At 39.1% G+C, this 25,521-nt stretch overlaps 3 protein-coding genes across 3 annotated transcripts; all 3 read right to left on the reverse strand.

Annotated features, from left to right (window-relative positions):
- Positions 1–1,088: 1,088 nt before the first annotated feature.
- On the reverse strand, positions 1,089–3,263 carry LOC148733458 (melanocyte-stimulating hormone receptor-like). Its single transcript, XM_088759057.1, has one exon. It carries the CDS (start codon positions 3,136–3,138, stop codon positions 2,227–2,229), a length of 912 nt encoding a protein of 303 aa, XP_088615183.1. The 5' UTR covers positions 3,139–3,263; the 3' UTR covers positions 1,089–2,226.
- A 1,931-nt stretch (positions 3,264–5,194) lies between these two features.
- On the reverse strand, positions 5,195–6,821 carry LOC148733459 (melanocyte-stimulating hormone receptor-like). The gene has a single exon (XM_088755812.1). It carries the CDS (start codon positions 6,768–6,770, stop codon positions 5,859–5,861), a length of 912 nt encoding a protein of 303 aa, XP_088611938.1. The 5' UTR covers positions 6,771–6,821; the 3' UTR covers positions 5,195–5,858.
- A 2,211-nt stretch (positions 6,822–9,032) lies between these two features.
- LOC148733460 (melanocyte-stimulating hormone receptor-like) lies at positions 9,033–10,911 on the reverse strand. The gene has a single exon (XM_088755905.1). It carries the CDS (start codon positions 10,741–10,743, stop codon positions 9,841–9,843), a length of 903 nt encoding a protein of 300 aa, XP_088612031.1. The 5' UTR covers positions 10,744–10,911; the 3' UTR covers positions 9,033–9,840.
- Positions 10,912–25,521: the final 14,610 nt, after the last annotated feature.

The following is a 25,521-nucleotide window of genomic DNA, read 5'->3' on the forward strand; positions in this document are numbered from 1 at the left end:
ACGATTGCCATTAAAAAAAGAACAACATCGAAAGCAATGATGAAAAAAATTATCCAAGCCGATCTGAGGTTGAAGAATATGTTAGCGTACGCAGTGCATTCGGTGACCTCCTGAAACTGGAGACTTAAGCTACTGTTTTCCATTTGGAAGTGAATTAGAACATTCAGTTTCACTTTATGGATGGCAATCGTACGACGCATTACACAAAATATTATTTTGATGCGATCTTGGAAAGTTGACAATTCTTGGCATGAATACAAAAGTTGTTTTAGAATGGCGGATATTAAACACTAAGATATTTATTTTGAGATGAGATATAGACCCTCATAATGGCAAGTTATAAGAATCGCATTCAGTTTTCATTTCCGTTAGGCCCTGGAGTCAAATTGAAAATTAATTTCTTCTCTTAATGATCTTGTTACGGGCTTAAAATAGAAAACTAACACTAGATATGCTCAGGATTCTTTTTTGGCCTAAAATCCGAAGGTTAAGTGTTTATTTAACCATAGATTTACACTTAATTTTTTTTTTTACATAACAATCAACAGAATCTTTCAAAACATTTTCATCTCAATAGCATCGAGAGTAATGCAGCTAGCAGTTATGTTTCTTAATTGGAGCCTCATTGGAGTTGCCGAGGTCTTTGAAGTGGCCGCCGGATTGACACTGATAAACGATTTTTTTTGTACCCACAAAAAGCAGCCATTAAGTGCGACAGGCTCCTCAATGGCAAATATTCAGCCAAAGAAAATATGAAATAGGGGATATTTACCTTTAGTGAATCCAAATTGATTCTCATTTGCGCTTTTCTCGGAATGGGAAAATCCGCGCCATGAACTTCGTCGAACTTTCCTACAATTCTATTCTGAGCTAACTTTGTTTATATTGAATGAAATACGTTATAAGAGCTTTTAATTTGCTTTCTGGACCGACAGAGTTTTGCACCTGTTAAATACAACGGGTTGCACACGAGTAAGGATTTAACGTCAACATCTCTTCTGTTTTTTTGCCATCGTGGTATTCGTATTCTTAACGCTAGGCGATACAAAAGTTCTTCTCGATTATATCAAGAACTCTCAAACTAAAACTTAGGTATTTCTGCCTGGATTAAAGCTTTTATTATCGATGTATTCTTAAAATAACAATAAAACAGAAACTCGCACGAATGATACAACCTCACGAGGTGATACGGCCTTCTTTTACATTTATAATTCACGTATTATTTGAGAAATTAATATCTATATCTTATTAACCAAGCGCGAGGGCCGTACTGGGAGAATATCGGCCCGAGGTCTTGACAGTACGGACCGAGCGCAGCGAGGTCCGTACAAAAAAGACCGAGGGCCGATATTCTTCCAGTGCGGTCCCGAGAAAGCTTGGTTTATAGGAGATTTATTATACGACTGAAGTTCAAAGGGACACAAGTGCGATATCATTCGGGACCATTCGGGACAGTGCCCGGTCCAATACTTAGAGAATATTGGACCGGAAATAGAGCATTTTGATTGGTTGATTTTAGTTATTGGCCCTCTGACTGCCCGAAACGTGTAATAAAAGCGACTTACAATGATGATTTAGTTAGCACTAAAAGGCATAACAAATCTTACATTGGCATTACTCACATCTCTGTAGCTTTCATTTTAAGTTATTGGTCATCTTTTCATCTGTTCAAGATCACAAAATATTGCCTACTTTAAATATGGTAAAAAGTTTAACAACACACTGGAACAAAGCACTACGTGCGCTAATCAGAGAGTGCTAGTAGTCTTCCAACAATACTCGTTACTACTCTCAAAGAACGAAATAGCGATACTACTCACTAGCTTTCTTTTTTAACTTACGTCATGTTGCTCCAGATACTTGGTCATAAGAGCTGTGATATTTTACTTAAAGGAAAAATGTTTGAGATAAGAACAACAATCAAAAATTAAGTTCGTACCTCACAATACCTTGGTGAAACTAACAACTCATTAAGCCGAAAATTCCAATTGCAATCGTACCTGACGATCGTAATATCCTCATTGAAGACAGAAGTAGAGACCTGAATATCAAATTACCGCATCAAAAAAAATAATATAAAAGTTATTACATTCCTTGACTACTATTGATGAAACATAATCAATTCTTCAATACAGGACGACTGGCTCGTTACATTAAAGCAAACAATTTGAGCAATTGGACACTCTAACCCTAGCCTTTGCCCCTTCATGCCATCGTTAGTGAAAGCTAGAAGCAAAATGTAAAGAGTGCGCGAACTGTAACAATCACGGCTCGTCTCACTTCCCCGATCTTCCAAATGTAAACAAGTGGGTTCAGGGAGGAATTGAGAAAAACTACTGTTGTTAAAGTTATCAACCCTACTCCATAGCTGAAGTCGGGTGGGTTTATAACTCTAACAATAATAAAGCACGAAAACGGCAGATAAAACGATACCATCAAAAGGGAAATCCCCATCAATTTATAAACTGTCCTTTTATATCTAAGCATTTGTCCTGTTTGTTGTCCAAAATCAATTATCTGCCGCGCTCGTCGACGTCGCATTGTAACAAATATCGTCGAGTAACAGGAAGTTGTAGCTACCAGGCAAAGTACTGCAATCAAAGTTGTGTTGGCCAAATAGACATTGAATTTCCAAATGTACAATGTGCCAATCGGTAAAACTAGCAACCAGGAAAAGACTAAGATTCTACGAACTCGGGCCACTGTTACAAAGTTTCTGTATCTCAACCCCAACTGCAAAGCGAGGAATCTGTCCACACTTATCCATGTTAATGTGCAAAGCGAAATTAGAGTAAAGCCAGCGCCAGAGATGATGGTTACACCTTCCGATATTTGACATAGGCTCAATTTGTTTTTAAGGATAAAAGTAAGATAAACAACAAAACTTGGCTGCGCAATAAGGCCAACACACAGATCTGTCGACGCCAAGGAACGAAACAAAAGCTTAGATGGTGGATGAAGACGAGAATCCTTTTGAAGTGCAACCAAGATGAGCAGATTTCCTAAGATTGCGCTTCCACTGAAAATCACATTTACAACAATGAAAAAATAGAAAACCCAAGAAGGTTCTGAGTCTTCGAGGATATCGATAAACCAAAAACACCTGAAGTTCAATCGATTAATGTTTGCATCTTCCATCAAAAAGTCGTGAGGGAGGAGTGCCTTCTTGAATCTTACACTACCAAGATATTATAGGGCAATGTGAAATAATTTGAGAGCCTGACAAATGTGATTTGAAGAAAAAAAGCACCAAATCGACGCAAGATAAAGATAACGATTTGTAATCATGGCGTAAAGCTTATTTCCCGTGAATAAATGGCATTTTCCTCTCCTCTATTAATATCTGATTAAATACTGCTGACGCACTAATGGGTTGTCAACCAGAGGGAATTTGTTTTTTGCTTGAGGCCAAATTTGAGGTAAATTTGAGGGGACAACAAAAGGTCATCAATGTACCATCTCCTGTAATTCTCGTTAAAATCTGATAAACCTCCACAGGAGAACTAACTATTCGACTGAAGTATGAAACTAAGGCACAAGAACAGCATTCTTCACCCAATCTTTCTCCTTGACGCAAATTTTGCTATGTCTCAGCCATCCCTTTCTCCTCCATTCTCCCCTTCTTCATTCTATGAAATTTTCTATTGAATCTCAGCCTCCGCAAACAGTTTCTTTGCCAATCACTAGATTGCGTAAATGGAGACATTAATATATAATACTAATAATATATATTTTTTTCTATTTGAACTACTTTACCCTTCGATGGTGGCAAAAAAGGAATTTTTCCTAACATGAACAATACCTTTTCAAGCAAAATGTTAATGAGATGAGAGAAAAATATCAAGTTGGGGATAATGTTTGATATACCGTCAAAGTAGTAAGTAATGTATTGCAGGCATTGAAAAGAATTAATATTTACATTTTGGAATTGAAAGGGTAAATGACCTTTTAATTAGCATTGAACCCAGCTCCGTGGAGTTAAGTTAAAAATAGTGCATCTAGGGAAAAATAAAATAAAATTCATTTTGTGTAAAAGACCTTTTACGTGTTTATATTGCCTCATCTAAGGGCACCTATCGACCGGTCACAGAGCATGCATACTATCTTAGATATCGATATTGTCTTAGGCTGATCAGTTATTTAGTGGCCTTGCACGAAATTAAGATATTTTACAGGGGTAGGGGTATGTATTAGAAAGCTGCATAAGAACAAAACTGTGATAAACTAATGACAGACGTAGTCTCGAGAGATCGTGGTCTCTTGGAAAAATGATCCATTTTTAGTTGTTTCGCTCTAAATTGGATTCCTGATCTTCTAGATATAAACAAGTTGGTTCAGGGAGGAATTGGGAAAAACTACTGAAGTCATGGCTACCAACCATAATGCATTAGCGCTTTCTGGTCCGTTTATATGTCTTACAGCTGTAGCGTAAGAAAATGGTAGATAAAACAATATCATCAAAAGCGAGATCCCGGCATAGCAATTTATAGACTGCCTTTTTATACCTGAACATGTGTCCTGTTTATCTTCCCATTTTAGCAATCTGCCGCGCGCGTCGATGACGTATAGTCACGAAAATCATCATGTATCAGGAAATTGTTAGGACTAGACATAGTACTACGGTGAAAGTCAGAATAGCAAAGACGAAATTATACTTCCAAAACTGAAACACACCAATCGATAAAACTAGCACCAGAATAAAACAAAATGACAGGACGGAAAATACGTGTACTGTAAGTACCTCCTGTTGTCCCACACTAAGCCTTAGTAAAGTTTTCTAAGGCTTTGTATGGGACAACGAGAGGTATTTACAGTGCACGCGTTTTCCGTCCTATCGTGTCGAACACGGTCCGCAGTCACCTAGTATTTGTATCTCATACCCAACTGCAAGGCGAGGAATCTGTCCATACCTATCCCAGTGAATGTGCATAGAGAAATGACAGCAAAACCTATACAGGAGAGGTTGACCACGCTTTCAGATATTTTACAAAGGCTATCTTTAATTTTAGGACAGATGAAAAAACAAAAGTGGGTTGCGCAATTAGGCCAACAAACAGATCCGACGACGCCAAGGAACGAAACAAAAGCTTAGGTGGAGGATTAAAGCGAGGATATTTTTTAAGGGTAACCAAGATCAGAATATTCCTAAGAATGCACTTCCACTCAAAATCGCATTCACAACAATAAACAAATATTCAACTCAAGTTGGCTCTCGGTCTTTAAGGCTATCGATAAACTAAGAACACCTCTGAAGTATTTCATCAAATTTAGCGATCTCCATGGAGGGATGAGAGAAGTTCACGGGCATTTTGAGGAGTAAATTCTCTATTAACTTTTAAAGATAAGAATGATATGGCAATTTCAAAATGTCGTGAGAGATACAAATTTCTTTTGACGAAAACCACTAAGTGAGTTGCCACCAGATAGAGAGTAGATATGGGATCACAGTGCAAAACCCATTTCCGCAAAATAATGGATTTTCCTTTGCTCATTAACGGCTTCATTAAAATCTCAAAAATTATTTTAGAACAACTCACATCCTTGTGGCCAAAATAAGATGCAAAAAAAAAATTAAGCTCATGCTTCACCATATATACCTTCGAGAAACTGGCAACTCATTAAGCCGAAAATTACAATTGCAATCGTACCTGACGGTCATAATATCCTCATCGAAGACAGAAGTAGAGACCTGACTATCAAATTGCCGTATAAAAAAAAATAATACATAAGTTATTGCATTCCTTGACTACTATTGATGAAACACAATCAATTCTTCAATACAGGACGACTTGCTTGCTACATTAAAGCAAACAATTTGAGGAATTGGACACTCTAACCCTAGCCTTTGCCCCTTCATGCTAGAGGCAAAATGTAAAGGGTGCGCGAACTGTGACAATCACGGCTCGTCTAACTTCCCTGATCTTCCAAATATAAACAAGTGGGTTCAGGGAGGAATTGAGAAAAACTACGGTTGTAAAAGTTTTCAACCATACTGCATAGCTAGCGTCGGGTCCGTTTATAACTCTTACAGTAATAAAGGACGAAAATGGCAGATAAAACGATACCATTAAAAGGGAAATACCTATCAATTTATAAACTCCTTTTTTATATCTTACGATGTGTCCTGTTTGTTGTCCAAAATTAAATATCTGTAGCTCTCGTCGACGTCGCATAATAAGAAAAACCATCGAGTAGCAGAAAGTTAGGGCCGCAAGGCAAAATACTATAATAAAACATGTTATGGCAAAAAAAAAATTGATTTTCCAAAAGTGTAGAACACCAATCGATAAAACTAGCAACCAGGTGAAGGCTAACATTCTACGAACTCGGGCCACTGTTACAAAGTGTCTGTATCTCATTCCCATCTGCAAAGCAAGAAGTCTGTCCACACTTATTCCGGTCAATGTGCAAAGCGAAATGACAGTTAATACAGCGCCAGAGATGTTGATTACAGCTTCAGGTATTTCACATAGGCTCAATTTGTTTTTAAGGATAAAAATAAGATACACAACAAAACTTGGCTGCGCAATAAGGCCAACACACAGATCCGTCGACGCCAAGGAACGAAACAAAAGCTTAGATGGAGGATGAAGACGAGAGTCCTTTTGAAGGGCAACCAAGATGAGCAGATTTCCTAAGATTGCGCTTCCACTGAAAATCACATTTACAACAATGAAAAAATAGACAACCCAAGGAGGTTCTGGGTATTCAAAGATATCGATAAACCAAAGACACCTGAGGTCCAATCGACTAATGTTTGCATCTTCCATCAAAAAGTCGTGAGGGAGGAACGCCTTCTTGAATCTTACACCTCCAAGATATTAAAGGGCAATGTAAAATAATTTAAGAGCGTGACAAATGTGATTTGAAGAAAAAACCACCTAATTGATGCAAGATAAGGATAACGATTTGTAATTATAATCATGATGTAAAACTTATTTCCGTAAATAAACGGAATTTTCCTCTCCTGTATTACATCTAATTAAATACTACTGACGCAGTAATGGGTTGTCATCCGGAGGGAACTTGTCTTTTGCTTGAGGCCAAATTTGAGGTAAAATTGAGGGTACGACAAAATGTAATTGATGTACCCTCTGTTAATTTCGTTAAAATCTGATGAACCCTCACAGAAGAACCAACTATGAGAGTGAAGTATGAAACTAGGGCACGCGAACAGCATTCTACATCGAATCTATCGTCTTGACTGAAACTTTGCTATGTTTCAGCCATCTCTTCCCCCTCCATTTTCCCCTTTTCTCCTATGAAATTTTCCACTGAATCTCCCTCCTCCACAAACAGTTTAATTTCTTTGCCAATCCCTAGATTGCATAAATGGAGACATTAAAATATAATACTCATCCAATTATTTTTTTCTATTGTACCTAATTAACCCTTCGATGGTGGTCAAAAAGGAATTTTCCCTGACATTAACAATACCTTTTCAAGCGAAGTATTGATGAGATCGAAGAAAAATATCAGTTATTGTTTGATTTAACATCAAAGTAGTAATGTAAGGCAGGCATTGAGAAGAAGTAACATTTAGGTTTTGGACTTGAAAGGGTTTAGGTTCATTTCAATTAGAAATGAACCAGGCTCTATGGAGTAGAGTAAGTAAATAGTACGTTTAGGGGAGAAATAAAATAAAAGTTATATTTGTAAAATCTAATTTCTACCACCAACGATTATTTCAATTTCTACAGAGAACTTTCCTTGAACAGGAAAGGAAAATCAACCTATTCTGGAGAGAGTTTTCGTCACACAATAAATGGTTTATAGGCTGAGACTTCTATTATATTCTTCGTTTTCGAGAATCTTTTTCAAGGGCAACCAAGATCAGAAGATTCCCTAAGAATGCGCCTCCACTCAAAATCACATTCACAACAATAAACAAATATTCAACGTAAGTTGGCTCTCGGTCTTTAAGGCTATCGATAAAGAAAGAACACCTTTGAAGTATTTCATTAACTTTAACGATCTCCATGGAGGCATTAGAGAAGTTCGCGGGCATTTTGAGGGGCAAATTCTCTAATAACTTTTAAAAATTAAGAATGGCATGGCAATTTCTGTTGTGAGAGCTACAAATTTGATTTGACGAAAACAACTAAGTGGGTTGCCACCAGATAGAGATTAGATATGGGAACATAGTGTAAAACCCATTTCCGCAAAATAATGGATTTTTCTTTTCTTACTAATCGCTCATTAAAATCTCAAAATTTACTTTGGAACAACTCACGTCCTTGCGGCCAAAATACGATAAAAATCGAGGGAAGCAAAAGAGGTAATTAGTATGCCATCTCGGCAAATATTTGGGACAATTTTGATTTGATGGAAAAAGAGTATTTTTATCGATGACAATTCTGTTGCCACCACATTGATAAGGATGATTATGATCTATGGATACATGGAATTCGGCTCTCTTACTGATGGCTTCATCAAAATCCAGTTAAATACCACAAAAGCGTCAGTTGCTATTCATACTAAACTTCTCACATCAGTTGGAAGGATCCGACAGTTGCCCTTAATTAAATCACATAAACTATGGATATAGTTGGTTCTCTTCTCTTTGATTTGGAATTGTTCCGAAATCATTTGGGAAAACAAGGGTTCTTTGGGCTCGGGTCCTGTTACAAAGATTCTAGATCTGTATCTCAGCCTCAACAACAAAGCGAAAAGTCCGTCCACACTCATTCCGGTCGATGTGCAAAGTGTGATGAGTGCAATACAGAAACGGAGACGTTGGTTACACCTTCAGTGAATTGCGCAAGAGCTCAATTTTTTTATTACGGATTGAAATGATATAAATTTACAACAATGAAAAGATAGCCATAAAATTGATAAAAAAGAGTACTTCGGGCCCATTTGATTTTCTTTTGCGATCTTCATTCAGGAATTAACATGGGAGTTCGGCAAACGATTTGAACGATTTGAAATATGGCGGAAATTCCACAATTTTAATTCAACGAAGAAAGTCACGACTATCGATCGGCGGCACTATTTTTGCCACCGAATTGACGCAAGATGAAAGAAAAAAGTAAACTGGGAGATATTCCTTTATTCAGAAACCAAATTCTCGGAGCTCAATCTATAAAAGATATATGGCAAGCGGTGAGGAGAATTATTATTTGGATCTTGGAGTAAAGGGAGTGTTTCACTTAGCAATGGAGACCAGCTTTACGGGGTTAGTTTATAGGCAGTACTTCCGGAGGAAAAATGAAATTCGCTTCCTTTCTAAATTCTAAATTCAGTTTACATCGCCATCAATATCTGAAGCAATTTGTTCAATTTTTGGAGGGCACTTTTCTTGCATAGGAAAGGACTTTCAATTTTTTTTTTCGGAAAATGCGTTCATTGCACAATTAATGCTTTGCAAAGAAAGACTTTTCAAGGAACGAAATTACGTTTAATATCCCTGGTCTTGCTTTAAATAAAGACGTCTTTCTACGTGTTTATTTGGCCTCATCTAAACACAACACTTGATCGATGAGAGCGCGCATACTATCTTAAATATCATAAATAAATATTGGTCATATAAGGAAAACCACTGTGTAATTAACAACAGCCTTATTCCGAGGAAAGCAAGATTTTCTCCAAAAAATTGTAAATTTCTAGTTTTTTGTACTCCTTGGCTACTATGGGTGAAATATACTCCATTAACTGGGGTTGCGTACTTCAAAGCGTGTTAAGCCATCTAAGAATCGACTTCCTCTTACCTGACAATCTCCTCCCCATCATTAACATGCATTATAGTGTACGTGTCACACTGAGGGTAACATTCAAGTTGTCTCTTGATCAGGAAAATTAATCGAATTCTTTAACGACTAGTGAATAATACAGACAGCATTAACAAAATCGGCGGACTGTATAAATTACAGCTCGTCTAACTTCCCCGATCTTCCAAATATAAACAAGTGGGTTCAGGGAGGAATTGAGAAAAACTACTGTTGTTAAAGTTATCAACCATACTGCAAAGCTGGGGTCAGGTCCGCTTATAACTCTTACAGTAATAAAGGACGAAAACGGCAGATAAAACGATACCACTAAAAGGGAAATCCCCATCAATTTATAAACTGCCTTTTTATATCTAAGCATGTGTCCTGTTTGTTGTCCAAAATCAATTATCTGCCGCGCTCGCCGACGTCGCATAGTAACGAAAATCATCGAGTAGCAGAAAATTGTGGCAACAAGGCAAATTACTACAATCAAAGTCATGATGGCCAAAAAAACATCGAATTTCCAAAAATGCAATGTGCCAATTGATAAAACGAGCAACCAGGAAAAGACTAAGGTTCTACGAACTCGGGGCACTGTCACAAAGTGTCTGTACCTCAACCCCAATTGCAAAGCGAGGAATCTGTCCACACTTATCCATGTTAATGTGCAAAGCGAAATGACAGTAAAGACAGCGCCAGAAACGTTGGTTACATTTTCAGATATTTCACACAGGCTATGATTGTTTTCTAGGATTACAAATAGATAAACAACAAAACTTGGCTGCGCAATAAGGCCAACACAGAGATCTGTGGACGCCAAGGAACGAAACAAAAGCTTCGATGGAGGATGAAGACGAGAGTCCTTTTGAAGGGCAACCAAGATCAGAAGATTTCCTAAGGTGGCGCTTCCACTTAAAATCACGTTCAAAACAACAAGAAAATGTCCAACCCAAGTAGCTTGTATGTCATCAGGGCTATGAGAAAATGAAGAACACCAGCTGTGGTCCATTTTATAAACTATTGCGTGCTCCATTTGGGGCTGGTGGAGAAGGTTTGGTAGCTTGGAGAGCAAAATCTCGGTTGATGTTATAGAGCCATGTAAAATATTGTGAGCTGTCAAATGCGGAAGATCGGTGATTTATATCTATCATAAAAAATCCATTTTCGTAAAAATCTGATAAAATATTAGAGGGGCACTATTGGGCTAATGGGTAACTATTACAGAGCCAAGAATTATAGGCCGATATGGAATGTGAGAGTAACGATACTGATCGACGAAAAGGTCGCCAGAATCAGTCGGACCACTGTTGCCACCAGATTGACGCAAGATGCAGATGACGCGACCATTAAACCTTTTTTCCTCCTCTTTTAACATCTGATTAATTACTACCACTGCACTAAATTGATTTTTACTTGAGGGAAAGAGAGCAGGCAACTGATATACCATTTTAATTCCCATTATATTCGTTAAAATCTGATAAAGCACTTCAGGAACCCTAACCATCAGATGGGGGAACAAGAACAGCACTAGATATCCTGAATCTCTCGGCTGGACATATATTTTCTTCTTTTTTAACCATTTCCTTCCCCTTCCTCTCCTCTCCTTTTTTTTATTTCCCCTTTATCTCGTTTCTTTCCTGCTGTTAACTTTTCGGTCAATTCTCCATCATTCATGGATTGTCTCTGCTCATCACGTGACTGAACGAATGACGATATTTGAATAAAGCATACAGCTCACGAAATACTTTAGATGCTATTTTACTCTTATTAGTGACCAAAAGGAATTTCTTCTTGCCATACCAATACATTTTCAAATAGAAAAGTGACCAGAAGAATGATTCATATCAACCAGGGAATGGTGTTTGATTAACACCAAATCCTTAGCGCTAAAATGAAAAATAATGTATTGTAGACAGTGAGGACTACAGCTTTCTAGGATCTCAGCTTTATGGAGTGAAATATTTAAAAGAGTCTTTCGGGGGAAATAAAAAATGTATGCCATTGATAAGTTCAATTTGTACCTCCGACTAAAATTTCAAATAATCTCTGGATCTAACTGGTTGAATTGTGCACCTTTCATTGAGCAGGGTCTCATGGGGTTTAAAAAATTTTAACCGTAAATCGTAGAAAAAGTTAACCGTAACCTTTATTCTTTTAATAAAGGCTGATAGTTTCTAAAGAAACTGTTTGGGGCTGCGTCGGTGGGGGTAACGAAATAATTTGAATATATCAACAAAGTTGAAATGGTAAATTGGCCACCGTTACGATTATAAAAGCTGACGTTTCGAGCGTTAGCCCTTCGTCGGAGCGAGTAGGGGAATTGTGGGTTGTGTGTGCTTTTAAAGGCAGAAAAAGGAGCTACACAACCCACAATTCCCCTATTCGCTCCGACGAAGGGCTAACGAAGGGCTAATTTACCATTTCAACTTTGTTGATATATTCAAACTTTTTTCTTTTAACAGCAACGCAAATAAGTTAATCGTTAGCCGTAAATTGGCCAAAATTTTAACCGTTAACTGTAAGAGCTATTAGGGAGCTTAAGCAACCACGACGACGAACGGAGGACGACGACCGGAAGTAGCAAGAACGTCACTGCGCAAGCGCGAACCAAGAATTCCGTCGTCGTGTTGTCGTCGACGACTTGAGAAGGACCTGTTTCACGCCGTTGTGAACTTCCGAACTTCAAAGCAGTTTTTCTCATCGAAAGGTGCGGGTTTATTGTCAGTTTTTAGACAGTCTATTGCCGGTTGGAGTTTGTATTCGCTTCTTCGTTTGATTTAAACCACTCTGTTCAGTTTTCTAAACAAATAAAATTCGAAAACCCACCAACTCATATTCCTTCCTCCGCACAACAGACAAGTCAAGCGGTGAAAGCGACCACGTAAGGTTTAAATTTATTTGAGTATATTTTATGAAAGAGTGCTGTTTATTATTATTATTGAATGAAAAGATTTAAATGGCAGTGTAATACACCTCTGCGTTCGGTCAAAAGCTGTGTATGGAACTGCCGGATTATTGCTACTTAAAATTTTTGCGTGTTGCTGTTCTTCAATCGAGACGCTTTTAACAACAAAGAATTCTTCAGATCCGTGTGTTAACATGAGCTTGAATACCTGTCAGGTTTTCCGAATCTATTTTCAAAATGTTTGATATAGATTTACAGCCCTAAAAATTATTCCGACAAAATCACACCAGAAAAAATAGTATTCTTGGGTGAAGTGCGACGACTGCTATCTGTGCCGACCACTAGCTAGCATTGATTGAATTGACAGATTTACGTCGTTTGCTCGCCAAAGGAAGGAGCATCAAAGATAGAACATATCAGGCTAAAGCATGTTGAAAATCAGACAAACCTTGTGCGAAATAGGTTTGTTTATATCAGCAACACTTAGAACTGAATTTAAATCTCAAACAACTTGCGTAAAATTTAATATTTTAAACTTTTGCGATGCGCAAATTATTGTAAATAAAGCTAAAGCTTAATAATTCCTTGGACTGTTGATGTTCAAGAATTGAATAACCTACTCTCGAACTTTCGATATATATGTGGAAATTTGATCCATGAGTGAGAAGAAGAAGGTTTGGGACGTCTATGGACGATGTCATTTCTTAAACTGACGAAGCGAGAATAAACAAGATTTCAGACGTCGTCGTCCTTGAGCAACTTCACTGCTTAAGTTTCATTTTCCCGCTAAAAACGACGTCCTCGTTCCAGACCCTCCGCGATTACTTGACGTCGTCGTCTTCCCTTTCGTCGCGGTTGCTTAAGCTCCCTATTGCCCCATTGAGACCTCGTCATTCCGCAGCTTTGCCTGAGTCGGAAAAAAAATACAAGTCGAAAGAATTTCTTTGTTCGTGAAAGGGGAATCATGATTTCGGATAGAAACTCCTTTTCTTTTTCTGTTAAGTATCAAAGCCAACAGCTTTAATCCAAAACAAAATTTGCATAGTTTTTCATAATTTGCTTCGTATTTAAAAGGCACATCACCAGTCTCAAAATGAAAATGGATTGAAATTGAAAGATTTTCAGTAAGTGTTTGTTATTGAGTTGAATATAATCCGTACTTTTCTATCCTGTGCCTACTTCAACTACACCTACAACTTAAAAAAAATAGGAAATTTCAAAGAATCGCTACATTTTTTTGTGGTTGTTGTTTGGCAACGTAACTAAATACAATCTGAGATATGTTTATTTGGTAGTTGCCTCCATTACAATCACTCAACTGTGTTTCAACACCGTGACGCCCCAAGGGAGAGCTTAATGAACCTTAATTGACGTTAATTGGTCATTCAAATTAGGTTTGTTCTGTTTCCCTAGTGACAAGTTCCTTGGAAACAATGAGTTTTGTGATGAGTAATCGTATAGGGGAATCCTTGTTTACAATATTTGCCTCATTAGCATAAGCAATTCAGTTTCTGATGGAGCTAAAAATAAATCATGTCTGAATATCGAAAGGTCAAAGTACGATTAACTCGGCCAATGAATACGAGCCTGATGCATTGAATACTTTTTGTGCAACACGGGTTTAAAAAGTCAAAATTTTACATAGAATGTATGAGCTCATTAGCACTTTTGCCACCCAGAAATTTTGCAGTTTTTGATGGACTATTTCTCCTTGAATATTACACCCAAAGAGCTAAAAATTTCACCATATACTGAGGTTTCCTAGCTCTTTAGCTGCCTGAAGTCAATTTGTATCTAACATGCTTCCTTCTTTACGCAAAGCCGTATGCAAATGAGCAAAAATGTAAACAATGACGTCAACATGAATCCGCCTATACGCTGCCACGAGAGAATCTGATTGTGTAAGTTGTAAGAATGCTTCATCAAAACATCAAAGCAGTGATCGAAATACATCGGGAAATAGGAAAAGCGGCTAACGTTTGAGGTCGTGATTGGCAACATTTTAATAATTTCCATCTCATTTTGCGACTAATGAAGATCTATTGGACTGAGATTCAGTTCCCCTAGCGAAAAACTCATACAATATGTAACCAAATACTTCTAGCTGTTATAGCAACGATCACCATAGAAACAACACAGTTCCTCTGAATCCGTGCAGTAGAAAGGAAACGGCTTTTTTACTGATTGGTCCATCTTCTGTTCAAAGCAGTTTTCGGGTTTTGTTGCGTAAGTTTATCTGAAAACATTTGTCATGTTTATAGCGACGGTAGCATTTTTTTTTGGAGTAATTACATTCCGTTGGCCAGGAAACAAATATGATTTGTAAAAACAATAACCTTATGAATTAGCTTATAGCTGGACACCTCGGCATTATGTGGCTATCAGTGTCGCTCCGACGAGGGGCTAACGCTCGAAACGTCAGCTTTTGTAATCGTTATGGTGGCCAATTTACCATTTCAACTTTGTTGATATATCCAAATTATTTCGTTACCCCCACCGACGCAGCCCCAAACAGTTTCTTTAGAAAGTAACAGCCTTTATTTATCAGTGTTGCTGTTTGCCGGAGTGAGCTTTCAGCTGCAAAGATGACTTTGTGAAATTAGAGAGAGAGGTGGACTGCTTTTTTCTGGAAGTGAAAACTTTTTTTATAACAACTGTGGTAAGCTTTGGATGTGTGTTTACGTGCTGTCTTAATGATAGGTTCCTGCGAGCAAACTTAAAAGACTAATTAAAATCTTGTCTTTTTTTTCATGATGATTCAATGATTATGATTATATAACTTCGACTCCCTACCATCAATTAAACTGTCGAATTTCCTTTTGGATTATGATGTAAACTTGACTGAATCTACACATATTCACCAAAAAATTCTTGAATTCAGGAGTATCCACTGATTTTAAACGAGAGCACTGCTCCAAAGCTTTAGAAAAACGTTTTACGGAAATTCACATAAGCAAAGAGCGTTCAAACGTCACAATTTTAGGGCTCTGACTCTTTTTTAAACATTTCATCATCATCATCATTTTTTATGATTGTTATTACATAAAACACAAATTTAAAGTCGGACTTGCCCGCATATAGCTATGCTAGTCTAGGCGGGCCATTTCATTAGAGGTAAAAAATAATTTCCAGATTTTCATCAAGACAGTCATTAATTGTGTATTATCTGTGTTGATTGGCTGTTTCTCGCAGTGGGAACACTCAATTTATGATTACACATTTACTGGCTAGGAAATGCTAGTTGCCTTCAAAGTACTACTTTTCATCCTAAACCTGAAACCTGTTATCTCTTCGTTCATAAATGGCTAGAAGGAGACTTGTTAATTTTAAATTTTTGTTTTCTGATTGCTCTATGTTTACTTTTGCTCTTGAAGTTTTACTTGATAAACTCTGGAAAACAAGCAAGCTCTTCAAGTTTCTTCTGGACCATCTCTCGGTGCAGCGGTACCAGTCAATCATTTCATGGGAGGGAGCCGATGGAGAATTCGTGATCGGTCGGCCGGACCCGAAGTGGCTCTTTTGTGGGGAGAAAGGAATTGCAGACCGAACATAACGTATCAAAAGTTCAGCCGTGCAATGCGCTATTACTACCATAAGAAAGTACTGACCAAAATTCGCGGACGAAAGTACGCCTACAAGTTCAATTTTAAAGAGCTGGAGAAACAGTACGGCTACTACAGAAGTAAACCGTATTCTGCTTCCAAGACTCACATTGACACCTATGCGGTTCCCACCAGTTATGACGCCTGATACTATCCAGACGTCATAAACAATTTTCAGTTCCCGCCTCAATGGTGTTCCTCAGTAACAGCAGTCACAGTTTTCCCGCCACGATGGAGCTCGCAAGTAATGGCAGGTACAAGATTCTGGCTAATGTTCATGGTGTCCAGTTCTTGAAAAACGACGGATGTCTTCAAAATGTAGGGAAGTAGGATAATCTGAAGCATTTTCTGAAAACTTACCCTCTACTGGTAAAAGAAATTTTAACAGACGCGGAAGGCTTTTGAGCTACAAACTCTTCAACAATTCATGTTGAGACTCTGTCAGGAGATTATTTGTTCATCGAATGGTCATTGCTGGCCTCAACTTGGAACATAGCTCTATTTGTTTTTATACTTTCTTGAGTGATGATACATCTAAAAAGTTACTATAGTTTAATGATAGAATAGTATTTAAACACTATTGGTTTCACGAAACACCAAAAATAAACTAAAGTAATGTTGAGATCCTTTGGAACGGCTCGAAACATAAAATAATCTCGAGATCAATAACACAATAACAAATACAAGATTAATTACCATATATTGACTGTGTATTTTGCTGAAATTATTGGGACGACATGGAAAGAGTTCTTTCGCACTTTTACCCGAAATCGCCTCAGCTCTTACTTTTGTGTTACTTAATTATGGCAACAAAAACAGCCCGGTTCTCTTGGTGGCCGAGGTACTTTACTCAATAAGAAAAGTTGTGAATGACTCGCCCGTTGACGTTTTTCTAGTAAAATCTCGTATATTCCTGTCGATTCATCTTCTTCTGCAGAGGATAAATACGCCGACGTCTGTCGCTTAAACGCTCTCTCCACCTTCGGTCTTTCAGTTGACGAAAATGGCTCGCACTGTCTTCTAGTCCGTGGAATTTTCCCGAAATGTCTTGACGCGTGGTCGTCTGTGCAATCACTACAGGAGTATGCGCAATCAGAGCGAGGAAATGGGCTCTGACTGGCATAATTACGAGAGCTGCATAAATGTGCCGCACGGTAACTGAAACTGTTTTCATTCTGTGCCTCCACCATTACTGTAAATGATATAAAAACAGGTTATAAAGTATATTAAGTTAAAATAGTAACTTTCGGTGCACGGGGTGGGGGGAATGCTCGTGAAGTACAACTGGACTTATAGCTGGAAGTGTGTTTGGATATTAAATAACATAACTTGTTTTATTAATTTGGTTGCAAGAGATGACTTTAGACTTTTAGATAAGAGAAGTAAAGATAAAGGATACATTAACCATTCAATTGTGTCCATGTTCAGAGTGCAACATCAGTAGACTAATTTCATTTTAATAAATCACGGCAAGAAACCAGCTTTAACGAACTTGATCTGAAATTTGCTCTCAATAATCTGTAAAAATTATTTTGATCAGCTTTGTTGAAAACTTTGATTAGTAATTTAACCTCCTACTGCATTTAATGCAATAAGTGCATCGGTAAATTTGTTTAAACCTACCAGAGTTAGGCGAATGTTTGCCGGTGGGGACGGTTCATCAGGAGAGGCACTGGACGCCACTAAATGAAGGGTCGTGACAGATGACTCCACAGGTGTAACGACAACAGTTTTCAAGTGATTGCTCTTCATCTCGGTACTGATCATGACTGACTGACTGAATGCTTCTTAATCCGAGCGGATGAGCTTCCATTTTATATCATTGGTTACCCGGCAGATATCGGCAATGTTTCTCTTTTTGCGACCGACAAACGCGAAGCGGTTGTTTCAAAGGATTTTTAAAGCATCTCAGCTAAAATAATTGCACGCTCGGAATTGATGACAAATTGTTAAGAACCGGGCGCGAATTAATTATTTTCTAAGCTTTCTAAATTCGCTGATGATTAATGAGATTTCTATGTCCATTGTATAAACCTCTGAGTAGCTAGAAATGGCCACATTCACTTGAAGATTTTGGGGCCTCTGAAACATAGCCACCATCCTAAGATTAACAAACTTCATAACTTAAGTCGTAGGAGCTCGGATAAAAGGCTTCGATCCATTTGAAGCGGGCCGTGAGAACGATAAGTGATGCGCGGACAAAGTGTGTTAGGATGCTCGCGAGTGCCGGCACTTGCGGCATATTTTATCCCATAAGGATAAGAATACCTGGCAAGAGTTTAGAAAACTCCATAAGAAGGTGTTTTTGATAAATGAATGTCTTTCCATTGCCAGTTACCACCCTTCTTGATAATGTTCACAAATTTAGTTTAGAACGTGGTTTTGTTAAACGCCAGCTCTGCTTTGTTTGAATAACCGGCCCCCTGTCTTTAAGCCGTCCAACGGCGAAAGAGGACTGGGAGCAATATAATCAACCTAATTAACCTATTATGGTCGTGTATATAAAAATTAATCTAACCAATTAATTAACCTTGATTTAAAATCAACCTACCGTATTTCTTCACCTATAAGCCGAGCGATTTTTTCAGTTTTCGACCCAAAATTTTGGGAGATTTTTCACGGAGAACGGGGTTCGGCTTATAGCCGAGGGTTTTACATTTTAAAAATATACAGTTGCTGAATAACTTTACCCCCCCGGCTTGTAGTCAAGTTAGCAATGAAGCAGAAGTAATAAAACACAACAAAAATAACTTCTGAATATTGGTTATTCACTTTTATGAAATTGGTGGCTCCTAAAGGAGCCGTTTGACGGATACGTGCAAGGGCTTTCAACCCAATGGTTTACTCGCCATCCGTTTCGTTTTCGCTGTCTGTGTCGAACTCGTTCTCTTCTATGTATTCATCATCTACTTCTGGGGTTTCCTCAGAGTAGACCACGTCGTCCTCTGTTCCGTCCAAGGCATTGGAAATACCGCAGGTCTTGAAGGATTTGACAACCATCTCTTCGGGTATCTCTGCCCATGCTTCCTTGATCCACCTGAGGACAAGATTTCTGCTTGGCGCCTTCTTCTTCCCAGCTGGGGTAAACTCAAATGGCCCAGATGTCATCCACGCCAAGTACTTTCGGCGCACATTATCTTTAAATGGCTTGTTTAGGCACTTATCCAAGGGCTGTACAACCGGGGTTAGGCCACCAGGGATAACTGCGACGTCAATGTTTCGCTGCTTCAGGTCATCTTTCACGGAATCGGTCAAGTGAGCTCGGAATGAGTCCCACACCAAAAGGGAACGCTCGGCACGGGGCAAACTCTGTCGAATCCATTCTCGGATGCCCTGTTCATCCATCCACCCTTTCTTATGGAAGGAAACACGAAGAGGATGCGGCACAACCAGATCTCTCGGTGTACGGACGCCTTTGAAGATGACTTTCGGTGGCACCTTTGCTCCATCGGCAGCAACAGCAAGAACGACGGTGAAGCTCCGCTTTTCCGCTCCGCAAGATTTTACTGGCACTGTTCGGCTTCCACTGAATTCCAGTGTTCGGTTCGATGGCAGCTCAAAACGCATGGGTGTCTCATCCATGTTGTAGATGCGGGATAAAGGGTAGTCGGCGCGTCTTCTTGCTGCAATGACGAAGCGATGAAAGCACACAATGTTCTCTTCGAGATCGGCGGGCAATCGCTGGGCCAGAGTTGTTTTGGTTCGCATGCTGACCGAGTGGCGTCGTTTCCATTTCTCGTACCATCCACGGGAAGCTTTGAAAGCAGGATCATCGGAGAGCTCTTTAGCTTTAAGGCGAAGGATCAATCCACTCACCGCAATACCTACGAAAAATAAAATAACAATCTTATTTTGCTGCGAGATAACCGTAGATTCGTGACTGCAGCACTCTTTTCGTGACATGTTATGAAATTGTCATGACAACAACATATTTCTGACCAATCAAAGTCTCTGTTTCCCACGCACTGAAAGACGATATCATTCAACTCTTCAAAAACTCTTAAAATTTTAGACAGAAAAGTAAATACCAACCTTGTTCTCTTTGCTGTGAAAACCACTCCATCACTTGCTGGTCTAGTTCGGGATATTTCGGAGTGAAACGGCCCATCGTCGCACGTTTTGCAGACATCTTCAGCTCTCCGGAAAGAATAGTCGCCTGGTCTCTTCTCCAGCGTCGTACCATGGACTCGCTTAGTCCATATTCTCGAGCGATTTCCGAGTTGTTTTCTACCGCTTCAGCTTCCGCGATAACTTTTATCTTGAAAGCCATACTATACGAGGAACGGCGTGCTTTAGGCATGATGATAAAAAGTGACAGCGACGAAAGGTATACTCGATAGATTGATACTTTGAAACGTTTAACTGAGATTATTATTGTTGTTGTGGTTAATCTGTTGTCGCGTGGTAGTATTTATACAGTTCGTTGGATCAATTGATATTCATATCTCTTGATTGGTTCGCTTTTTTTCTTTTGTGTTTATTGTAATTCATTAGGTTTTGTGTTTAGTGAGTCAATTTCTTATGTTTTCCGTGAGGTTCGCTTGCTCAAATGGCCAGTTACAATCAATAATTTCGCTCTCGGCTTATAGCCGATGGTTTTACCTTTTTTTTTGGGCAGCTTGAGTGTAGCGTAAAGACCCTGAAAGTCAGGGTCTCGGCTTATAGCCGAGATCGGCTTATAGGTGAAGAAATACGGTAATTGACTTAATTAATCTAATACGGTGGAATATTTAAAAATTAACCCAATTAATTAAAAATTAATTAAAATATTATTCATCTATAAATTCAACTAAGCGTATGAGGTTTTGTGTTTTAGAAAATGTTTAAATAAGCTTTTGCTTGAGATTGCACGCGTATGACAACAGCGACTATATCAGGAGAAGACGCAGCCGCGTAAATCGTAGCGTCATCAGCATACATGTGAATATCACCATCACAATCCCCAACTATGTCAGGCAAATCGTTGCAAAACAACGAAAACAAGGTGGGACACAAAACGGATCCCTGCGACACGCCAAACTTCACAGGTAGAATTTCGGAGTGAAAACCATTTACGACTGTGGCTTGAGAGCGGTCAGCTAACTAATCTTTGATCCAGCACCATAGATCACCAGCAACACCAACTGCTTGCAACTTTTTCAAGAGGACATGATGAGAGATGGAATCGAAGGCCTTGCGGATGTCAACGAAGACGATGCCAACCACTAGATTTTTATCCAGTGCACGTCTCCAGTCCTCGAACAATTTTACCAACAACAATTCGGTCGAGTGGCCCTTTTTGTAAGTCCACTGGTGAGAGTGGTTGAGATTATGCTCAGAAATATGAGCATAAAATTGTGGTGGCAACAGCCTGTTCAATTAGGTTTCCTGGGACGCATAGTAGGTAAATTGGTCGATAGTTTTGTTTGTCAGTTTCATCGTCTTTCTTGAAGAGGGCAGAGACGTTAGCGTTTTTCCATGAGGCAGGGACTGACTTTCTTGCAACACTTTGCTTATAAAGAGACAGTAATGATGGGATCCGCTCCAGTTCCTGCGTGTTTAAGTAGTTTTGGGGAAACATTATCCGGTCCACTGGCTTTGTTTGTTTTCATCTTTTTAATGTTATTAGCAACATTGTCATATGATATGCAAATATTCGTTATGTAGGGAGTAACGTGGCAGAAGTAAATATTACTACTCTCCTGATTACAAACATGAAGATCGTTTGCCAACTTTTAACCAACAGTAGAGAAGTACTCATTAAGAATCTGCGCTTTCTTGTAATCAGATGTTTTGATTTCCCCATCTGATGACCTAATACCAAGTATGGGCTGCTGCACAGAGCCGTAAGTAGCTTTTTTTGACAAACTTCCAGTACGACTTGCAATCTTTTACTTCGTCAAAAAGATCGTTGTAGAACTTGCATTTAACAACTCTGACATCATGCGTAACCCTATTTCTTAATGAGCGATACTTAGCCCGCAGTTCTTGATTTTTGGATTGTTTTGCTTTAAGAAGAGTGTTAAAGCGTAAGTTCATCATATGGCGTATCCGTGGAGTAACCCAGGGTAAAGACTGACTTCTGACTTTGATCTCGCGCAAGGGCGCGTGCCTGTCACATATCTGACCGTAAATGTGCGTCCACGCCCAATAACAATCATCCAGGTCGTCGAATACCTCGCATACAGACCAAGGGGCCTCAGCGATATCCGTTGAAAATTTGGCTTGGTCAAAGTTTTTGTAAGAACGAGCCATAGGAGGGGGTCGCTTGATCCTTGTTTAGACTGATGAATGGACAAGCATGTGGTCCAAGATTCCAAGCTCGATTGTTCTGGTGTTTTTTTTATCAGGTTACGCTTGCTGCTTATTACCAGGTCAATCAGAGTAGACGTATCACTTGTTACCCTTGTCACCCTAGTTGGTTTATCATTGTTAACCGTGTAGTCAAAGTGAGATGACAAATCCTGTAATTTTTGGCCACAAGTGGAGGAAATTGAACCGTCAGTAAGACAAGTACTATCGCAGTTTAAGTCGCCAATGATAACTACATTGCGGAGTTTAATCCAGAGTTTCTCGAGTGTGACCTTACATCTATCAAAGAATAGAGAATCTGAAGGTGGTCTATAAACAGTTCCTACGATGAATACGGACGAGTTTCAGAATCTTAAGCCATATAGCCTCAGTGTACTTCAATTCCAAGGAGCTTAGCCAGTGGCGGATCCAGGGGGAGGGTCCGGGGGATCCGGACCCCCCCCCCCTATCAGACCTGACGCTTACAACTTTGAGACTGAAATTCTTACATACGCAGGATCGTATATCACTTTTTAACTGGCTGATTTTTTAAATTAATGAATCTATGTAAACGGTAAGCGGCCAAGGAATTATATCGTGCAACCGCGACTGGTGGGAGGGGGTGTGGGGAGTGTGGAGAGTGTGGAGGAGAAGTAATTTGCCTCAAAAGAGTCCAACAGTCCTTTCTGAACCAAAGTTTGGACCCCCCTATCAAAAATTCCTGGATCCGCCCTTGTTAGCCTAGTTGAGCATATATGATTGGCGTTATAGAATAAACATCCACCGCCGATGGTGTTAGTGTCTCTGTCCCTTCGGATAATCTTGTAGTTATTAATCTCGAGTTGACGATTGGAAATTTTCCGATCCAAGTGAGTTTCAGTAATCGCAAGAATGTCAAAACGGCAGATGTGCAGCAATATTTTTATCTCGTCGACCTTATCCCTAAGGCTGTGGATGTTATTGTGTGCTACACTCGGGTTTAATCCCAGGTGAACAGACCTTGCGAAGTCCTGCAGATAATCTCCCTTTTGGTCAATCACGCCTTGTCATTCGGGGTTGGTTTCAACATCGCCCGAAAGAAGTAGAAGCTGTTTGGTCGCCATCGTATTAGAGCAATATAAAATTCGGCTGTTAGAGAATTTATGCTTGCACTTGCTATTGTTTAAGATGGCAAAATGATGGAACAATGAATTAGCAGGTTTAAACAATGCAGGCTTAAGGAATGCAGGGCGCATTACCATATCATCTACCAAAATGCAAATTTCAACCTCAACGTTTCTCAAACACCAGCAGTGACGAGAGCTGAGTTCTTCTAAATAGTCCATTTTACAGTTGTGTGCTTGGTTACCAAGCCTTTGAATGGGAGTGAGGCTAGGGTTGACCTTATTATCATACAAACCTTGCTGCCTTTCAAATGTAATTCACTCTGTTATCATGCCAAGTATCTACAGGTCTCTATCACAACAAGGTCACCTTCAGCCTCACTCTGAATCAAAGGCTTGGCAACTAAGTGCACAACTGTAAAATGGCCTATTATTAAATGAGGAAATTCAACATGGTGGCATTTTGGCAGTAAATTAGAGACAACCTTTCCCTTACTGATTTACTGATTAACTTTAAGAAGGTGACCACGACGGGATGACAAGATTGATTTTAATCATGTTATGTACAGTTGAAAGGAACTCACCAGTGTGCAGACAAGCGGTTTTTTTTGTTGTCCTTGTTGCAAAGGAACATTTTTACAATCATCCCGACTATTTAGGAATTGATTTAAAGTATGAGCCAAATTTTGACAGTTCTCATCCTTATGGCAACACCCGTTATTGCGTATGTTCTTTAAAGTAGAAATGGAAAGCAAAAAAACTGCGCTCCGCAAAAACTCAAATAATTAACCAATTTCGGCCTTTTTATTAACGATTCTATTATGCGACTTTATTATAACAGGTGAGGAAAAAAAATCCATCCCTCGTTAAATGAAATAAAAAAATCTGACTCGTTGCCAATACAGACAAGTAGTATTTTCTTGATAAAGATGTCAGGCTTCAATTTTGTGTAGATAGAGGCCAGCAGCGTCTGACCGTCGTCTTTACAGTTTGTCTTACTTCCTTGATCTTCCAGCAATAAATAAACGGGTTCAACGATGAGTTGAGAAAAACCAAACATGCAGCGAGGCCTTGTGCACGCACTAAAGAGAGACTGTTTCCGTGAATCGATCTGACAACTAAGACAACCATAAATGGAAGATAAAAAGATATTATTGCAAGCGAAACCCACATTGAATAAGTAACTGTTTTTTGGTACATCTGCAGGCGGCCTGAATTGACATTGTTCAAGTGTCTCTCTTCGTGAACCCGAGCTTGACGACGACGCATAGTAACCACGATTTTCATGTAGCAAATTGTCAAGGACAGAATACATAAGAGTGTGTTTATGGGCAAAGCAATCAAGAAACCATCTATGTTCAAGTAGTATAGCAAGCCAAGTGACGAATACACCAGCCACGAGAGAGCTATAACTCCACGAACTCGTGTAACAGTCAGAACTTGTCTGTACCTCAGCCCTAAGTGCAGAGCGAGAAGTCTATCCACACTTATTGCGGTCAGATTGGAAAGAGATATACCGCAAAGTACCGCGCCACTGGCGTGTAGCATACCTTCCGTTATTTCACATATGCGCATACGATTTGTCGCCACCGAAAATAGAAATATTCCAAAGCAAGGTTGAGTTATAAGACCGACGCAAAGATCAGTTGATGCTAGAGAGCGAAATAACATTCTTGATGTTGGAAAAAGGTGAGATTCCGACTGAAGAGCCACTAAGATCAGTGCGTTTCCCACGATTGCCATTAAAAAAAGAACAACATCGAAAGCAATGATGAAAAAAATTATCCAAGCCGATCTGAGGTTGAAGAACATGTTAGCGTACGCAGTGCATTCGGTGACCTCCTGAAACTGGAGACTTAAGCTACTGTTTTCCATTTGGAAGTGAATTAGAACATTCAGTTTCACTTTATGGATGGCAATCGTACGACGCA

This window comes from Stylophora pistillata, chromosome 4 (genome assembly GCF_964205215.1).
Source record: "Stylophora pistillata chromosome 4, jaStyPist1.2, whole genome shotgun sequence".
NCBI lineage: Eukaryota > Metazoa > Cnidaria > Anthozoa > Scleractinia > Pocilloporidae > Stylophora > Stylophora pistillata.